The sequence below is a fragment of the Dreissena polymorpha genome, chromosome 8 (assembly GCF_020536995.1).
Source record: "Dreissena polymorpha isolate Duluth1 chromosome 8, UMN_Dpol_1.0, whole genome shotgun sequence".
NCBI classification, from domain to species: domain Eukaryota; kingdom Metazoa; phylum Mollusca; class Bivalvia; order Myida; family Dreissenidae; genus Dreissena; species Dreissena polymorpha.
In genome coordinates this window covers 19,840,351-19,847,740 of record NC_068362.1, presented here as the reverse complement: position 1 = coordinate 19,847,740, position 7,390 = coordinate 19,840,351, and the positions used below count along the sequence as shown (strand labels likewise).

Below are 7,390 nucleotides of genomic sequence, written 5' to 3'. Positions count from 1 at the left end.
AAAAAACAACATTTATAGCAATTTTTTTTAAATGTGAGCAAACGAATGTACAATAACAAAGTTGTATTACATACATACACTCAAACAAATATATTTTATATACAATCAAAAAAACAGATATATACATTTTCACTCAATCATTCACACTAGCAAACAAACAAACACACGTACACATTTACACAGGTCCATACAGTCTACAGCACTCATTCAGAAGCTCACTCGTACTTTTCTTTTTTCCCGTACCGGTCCCAAGCCGCGCACAAACGCCCTTGTGTGGCACGTGTTTGCCGACTCTGATGCCGCTGCAATTTCTTTTCCTTGATGAGTTTGCACTGCATAGGAACTTCATTCGCTTTGTCAAACAGCAGGGTGATTAGCAGGTAGAACGTGAGATTTCCTTTCTTCGCCCTCCGGTTAAGGCGGTTGTGCCAGCCTTCGACATCGTTGTTCGTCCTCACGGATCTTCCGTACACCGACCAGTTTTCAACTGCCCATATGTTGTTCGTCAGCCACCTGTTTTCAACATAGGCGAAGAAGGGGGCTAGTCGTTCACTTTGGCCTTTCTCCTTGATTTTTCCGAACTCGGGACGAATGTCGGCTGGTGGCAGAAGAGGGAGCGCGAAGAACTTCCGTTGCAACTTATACACTCGATCTCTACTCTCGCACGCCGTACTGAGACCAATCTCCTGGCACTTCCGCCACAATGCCTGGCCAAAGTGGAAGGCACAGCCCTTGATATCGGGGTCCGTGTACACTTGGCGCAGAGCCTGCCATAGACCGGCCTCAAAGTCAACAACGAACGTTGTTACGTTCTGTTCACTGAGAAGAGTGTTCACTTTCTGCAACACCTGAAAGATTAATAAACAAACAATACTAACTGAAAATAAACCATACTGAAAATAGCATTAGTTATCAAATATGTGACGCCAGTTTACTTTCTTCAACAGCTGAAAAGATAATAATAATAAAACTATCAATAATAACTGAAAATAGCATTAGTTATCAAATATGTGACGCGAGTATACTTTCTGCAACAGCTGAAAAGATAATAATAATAAAACTAACAATAATAACTGAAAATAGCATTAGTTATCAAATATGTGACGCGATGTAACTTTCTGCAACGCCTGAAAAGATGGTAATAATAATATCAATAATAACTGAAAATAAACCATACTGAAAATAGCATTAGTTATCAAATGCGTGATACAATATTTACCTTTTTATAATCTCTTCGTCTTCTACCACTCATCAGAACGAAGCACAGTGGTATCTGCTTAACTACATCTTCAAACTTCACGAATGCATGTATTGAGAACAGCTGCGTTATCGGCGTCTTCACGATTTTGAAGGTTCCGTCCAAGTACCAGGTCTTAGCTTTCGCCAGCAGCTCCAACTGCTTGTCCGTCGCCAGAATCACATGCCTGCGGTCCTTTACCGTGACCGTTCCCCTGTAGAAGGGGTCGTTGAGCGCATCGCTCAGGTACTGCTCATCGATCTGAAAAAGAAATTTTCAATGGACTATTGTACATTACCCATTATATACCAACTGTAACGAAATTAACAAAATATGGAATTAGTGATATATTGAACGTCATTTAGTTGTTATTAAGTTGCCACTTAAAACCGCGATTTATAGGACTCGAGATGATGCAATCGAGCTAAAATAAATAGGTTTTAACTAAACTTTTATGCACAGATGGGGATTTATTTACCTCAAATTCTGTCGATACTGGGTCTGTTGGTCGCATGTTCTTGCGACACCTGTTGGCGAGTTTACACAGATTCTGCTCACTGATTAGAGCAGCAGGTGGTAGGTTTGGGTCGTTTGGTTCCAACACCCGACGGAAAATGAGCAGCCCGAGTTGCTTCAATGTCTGTCGGTGCATCGGGCACCCGCAGTACGTGGGCGACTTCAGCTACATCCATGTCATCATCAGAGGTGTCGTAGTGACGACACCTCATACGTACGAAACGCAGTTCATCCTGATTACGAACCGTTCCGTCATATACCTCTTCCGATATCCCGGTGTTTCCACATCGGATATGATGCCAACGTTGGCACTTGTCACAAGTGACCGCTCTTGAGTTGGAGTATATTCTCCTTAAACAGAATAAACACGGAGGCGCAGGCATTTTTCATCGAATATGGTACGACCATGTCCATACTTGATATTTTTATTGTCTTCAATAATAACGATTGTCACACTTTACCTTTAATTAGTAATTAAAGACATGCTCACTCTATTAGCATTAGTGTTATTATCAACATCAATCAATATTTATGTTATAAATAGCGCACCAGATGTGCAAACATAAGCCGTTGTTGTATACAATTATAACGATTATCACACTTTACCTTTAATTGGTACTTACAGACGTGTTAATCCAATAGGGTCTATTATCAATTACTGTAATAGATAAGATCAATCAGTAGGTGTCATAAATAGGGCGTATCCAATATACAAACGTACGAGTCACTTATTCGAGTGTCATACCCCTATTGCAATTATAATATATTTCATCACGCGGCATGTATTAAATTTAATAATTATGTTATAAATTTTTATTACCGTTTTCACCACGCGGCATGTATTAAATTTAATAATTATGTTATTAATTTTTATTGCCGTTTTCACCACGCGGCATGTATTAAATTTAATAATTATGTTATAAATTTTATATATATTTAATAAGTATTAATTTACAACTTTATTAAAATATATTCTGTCGATTAAAGTGAATGTTTGCGTGATGTGTACTGCTTACATAAATAGTTGATGACAACATTAAAATGTATTTAAAATCTGAGAGAAATAATAACTATTTCATTTCCCGTGTTATTTATTTTCAAAAGCGAAACACATACTAGCATGTATTTATTTTTAACACATTCATAGTACAAAGGTAGCACAGCATTGTAGTGTATTCGTGTTTTAGAATAATGTACATGACGTAAAGAAACATGTGGGCCGTATGGTCCGCAAATCTGGGCCGTATAGTCCGATAATCTGGGCCGTATGGTCCGCTAATCTGGGCCGTATAGTCTGGGCCGTATGGTCCATGGTCCGTATGGTCCGTATACCTCTTGAACGAACGGATTTTCGTGCAACTGGCCTAATACAGATACAATTTCATCAGCAACATTGTTTTGTGGTTGAACTTGCACCTTGTGCTTTAATTTTTCTCTGTATACTTGTCCTGCAACTGCCTGGCCGAATTTGTTGCCAGAAAATTATTCTCTTGTGCCATTATGCTAGTGACTTCTGTTGTTTTTTTGTACCTACTTTTAAGTAGCCAATTTTCAACACATTTGAATCCGTCTGCCTGTACGCTTTGCCAGTTTTTTAATTCCCATGAGCTCCATTTGGAATTTTTGTACCCACATATTCAACGATTGCGCGGCCTTTCAAATGGTTAAAAAAGACTGGAGCTTGTTTGACTGTTGTAATGCGTTTTTTTTGTAATTTTGATCGTGTTTTAACTTTGTGTAATAACTATGTAATGATATCCTCTGGTTGAGGCTCCATTGGTACATACGTAATTTTCTTTTTGACAATTTTCTTTGCGCAGATTTGTTCGTTCTTTTGAGATACATTTTTCATTTTGTTTTCTGAAGAAACAGTGAACAACCTATACACTGTTGTGCCAGACAATGAATCCCATGCACCACAGTCGTCCGGTATATCAAATCGTTTTTCACTTTCGTACTGCACTACAAAGTATACATCACTTTTAGCACCTATTTGGATACTTTCTACCGGAATATCCGCACTACCGTTCATCATTGCAACTAGGAGTTCGTCATTGTCCAGAAAATGTTTACTTTCTAGTTTTTGCCCGACCTCCGGTGTATTAAGTAAATCAGTGCAACTTTCCGCAAAATTTTCATCACCACCATCACAAATGTCGCTGTCTTCACTTTCTAAACTTGTAAACCTGTTTGAAACTGACACTGAACTGTCACCTGACAATATGGATGAAGAAGACGATCTTCTTTTTTTTTGGGGGGGGGGACGCCACTGACCAAGAGCGTCGTCTTTTTTATGTGGACTAATCTGTGCTGCTAGTGTCGCTCAGTTCAACGCTGTCCGGACTGTTCACATTGACTGACGCATCAAATTGCCAAGTAACGTCCTTTGCTAAGAGCATATTTACGATTTTCAAAATAAAAGATTTTATTCATTTGAAAAACTCCAAGAATTATATGATATTAACACACATAATGTATTAAACTTTTACTCACTCGTAAAGATCATCCCAGTAGAATGGAATCAATCTCTTTCACTCGGCAATATATCATTTACAACCCGGAATACTTTGTTGACAATATAACAGTTAAGACTAAAATATGCAAAAAAGTGTACAAACGTCTTCTAAACGCAAATAAATCTACACAAAATAAATGTGAAAACAAAGTGGAAAGAACTACTTAATACAAATACAATTGACAAGACACAACTCTTCTGTCAAGCCCCATTACTTACTATTGATACTAAACTCAGAACTTTCCAGTACAAATAGATCACACACATTATACCAAATAATTCCTATATGTTTAAATGTAAACTCGTAGAGTCGAGCATGTGCGATTTTTGTTCGGCAAATACCGATTCTACAAAACACATGTTTTGGGAATGCAATTAAGTTCAACATTTCTGGTCGGAAGTAACACTCATGATACAAAATAAATTTGCTTTGGAACATAACACTCACCTTACCTTTGAAATAATTTCTCTTTGTAATCTTAAGTTCACACACAAGTACAAAAAAAAATAATGCAATTAATTTCATCATTCTTTAGCCAAATACTTTATCTTTAAATGTAAATGCGAAAGCATCGCCCCTATTTTCCAACAATCTATGAGCTACTTAACCCATAGGCTAAAATAGAGGAAACAATATCACACATAAAACACACACATGAAATGTTTAGTCAACGATGGAGCACATTCTTAGATAATACAGCCGTATGAACACGCCAATCTCTTCTTAGTACAATACTCTTAATAGACTTTTGATAGAAACTAGACCGCCTACCTCTTTCTCTTTCGTCTCTCCACCACATAATACTCTGAAACTATATTTCTTTCAGTTACATTTGTTAGAGCTTAAATTGTCAAACCTTTATGGTAGTTTGTATGACTGTAAAATGTATGTGTTCAGAAATAAAATGTTATGAAAAAAAGACGTAAGTTACGACCGCAAAGTGGTTTACTGCGTACCACTCACCCGGAGTTGTTGAGGCCACACCCATGCGATACCATAGTATCGCCAATTCACGTTCATGCTTTTTTTTCGTTGGGAATGAACAAAGTGGTCAGTGTCCTTTTTATCATTTATATGGGGTTATATAACACGCGCATTAATTTTCAGCACGTCTGTAAGCGCAAGAATTGTCCACGGGTTAGAGTAATTTCCAATGCAGGTTGTTTCATAACATGTTTGATCATATGAGCCTGTTAGATGTTGCAGTCTGGGTCTACTTGGTATAGTCAAACAATATTCCATGTGAGATACTAATCTCAAACACGTGTGATACATTAGGGTAACCGACATTGTTTCATTTCCACGTTGCAAAACTGAAATTGCATTTATTATAAGTAGACAATGTATGTAAGAAAATTGGAAAGTGCTGCCTTTTTCTTGGAAGACTTCATGGCTGTGGCTGTTCCGCTGTTGTTATCTGGTGGTCTAAACAAATTTGAACAAAATATGATTTTGTTAATTACCAAGCTTTAAAACAACAACAACACAACAACAAACACGATTGTGCATTTACCTACATGTTTTTGTAATTTGGAAGCATTTTTAAGTGTTTATATTAAATCATTGTTCAAAGCTTTTTTAGGTTGAAAAAAATATGTAGAGCCATAATTGCAAGGTAATTATAAATGTTGTATCTGAATACATTACAATGCTTTTAATTGTTAATTACCTCGTAATTACTTTAATGACAACACACCATACATTAAAACGCATATATATGATCGTGCGGTTTATAATGTGACAAAACATTTAATTTTTGGGTAAGTCTCAAGAGTATTTGGGTAGGTCTCGTGCGTATTTGGTTAAGAATGTGGGTACGTGGGATTGTACTTGCACAAGCTGAATGTAATAATTATAGGTATTATTTCAAGTTGTCTCATTTAAAACAATAAAAAAAAAACAACAACATTACTTTCATTCAAAATATATATTTTAAAATGTTTGCAAAATATTTGGGTACGTCTGGAGAGTATTTGGGTATTTCCGCGGTAATGGAATATCTTGAAAATGACATGCCTAATTGCTGTTCTTCAACATAATTTTATTTCTCCTTAAGCTGAATTTTAAATAAATAAACGTTTATCTTGGAACAATAATTTACTTCTTTTTTTAATAATAATTTCGAAAATTCTGCGTATGATTTTTAGGCCATCAGTATGTACATAAGGGCCAATGTAAACACGTTTCTCTCTTAATCTTAAAATTGAAAATAATTAAAAAATATGTATCAGAATATTTTTATAAGGTAACAATCCAACTTTTCCCACTAAATTAATTATTTATTTTAGACCAACAGAAAATAAATTACAAAAAAAAACAATTTACCGCGAGATTGCAGATGACGACATTTTTCAAGATGACGGCAGGGGTTATAAATAAGAACACTCATTTTTAAGCGGTTGTTGTGTTTTGGAACCAAAATCTGATTGTAGTTTATTTCCAAGAGTTTATTTTATTGAAAAATATTTAATCAATGTGTAAGGCTGGCAGATTATGCAAACACATTTTAATTGAGTGTCAATTGCCGTGGAAAAAGGGATAAACAGTATACGTAACCGGCCATTTCCGACTTGTAATCAGCACAAAATCATTATTTTTAATTCTTAAGATACCACGTATTTCTAGAAATTGCTTCACTAGATTAAAAAAAGTCCAAAAATATGGACAAACATACCATAATGAGTCAAAATTATGAGTATTTGGGTATTTTTAGCGTATTTGGGTGAATTTTGGTAAATCGTGCTGGCGCTTATTTTTAATATTTAATCTTGTACTTGTATTTTGATATTTACAGACGTTTAACAAAATATGTGAGACAGTCTATTTTCCATATTTCTTTTTCTTCCACCCTGAAGTTGTTAAAAAAACTTTTGAAAACAAATCGCTTTCATAATTAAAATACCTTAAAGCGCTTATCTGAGATCCAAGGGAACGTTCCAATCAGATAAGGTTCACTAGGTTTCACAATACAACTGTTGCAACATCTTGTAGCTATGTTTTTTACTACAGCTTTCATTTGTGTACTGAGTTCAACCATTGTTACAATTTTCAGTGAGAAAGTTCATAACTTCAATAGTCACAACACAGTAATACAGTATATAGACTATATCATGGGGAAGGG

The 7,390-nt window shown here is 35.8% G+C and overlaps 1 protein-coding gene across 1 annotated transcript; it reads right to left on the bottom strand.

Moving 5' to 3' along the window:
- LOC127841763 (uncharacterized) lies at nucleotides 1–2,607 on the bottom strand. The gene is made up of 3 exons (XM_052370815.1): nucleotides 1,716–2,607; nucleotides 1,220–1,498; nucleotides 1–848 (listed from the first exon to the last, which is right to left on the bottom strand). Exons 1-3 carry the CDS (start codon nucleotides 1,887–1,889, stop codon nucleotides 216–218), a joined length of 1,086 nt encoding a protein of 361 aa, XP_052226775.1. The 5' UTR covers nucleotides 1,890–2,607; the 3' UTR covers nucleotides 1–215.
- Nucleotides 2,608–7,390: the final 4,783 nt, after the last annotated feature.

Excerpts from the sequence above, each read along its gene's own strand:
- LOC127841763 (XM_052370815.1), bottom strand. The coding sequence starts at position 1,889 with ATGCACCGACAGACATTGAAGCAACTCGGGCTGCTCATTTTCCGTCGG. Across the intron at positions 1,499-1,715 it reads CAGTATCGACAGAATTTGAG|ATCGATGAGCAGTACCTGAG; the intron begins GTAAATAAATCC and ends TTTCTTTTTCAG. Across the intron at positions 849-1,219 it reads GACGAAGAGATTATAAAAAG|GTGTTGCAGAAAGTGAACAC; the intron begins GTAAATATTGTA and ends TTAATCTTTCAG.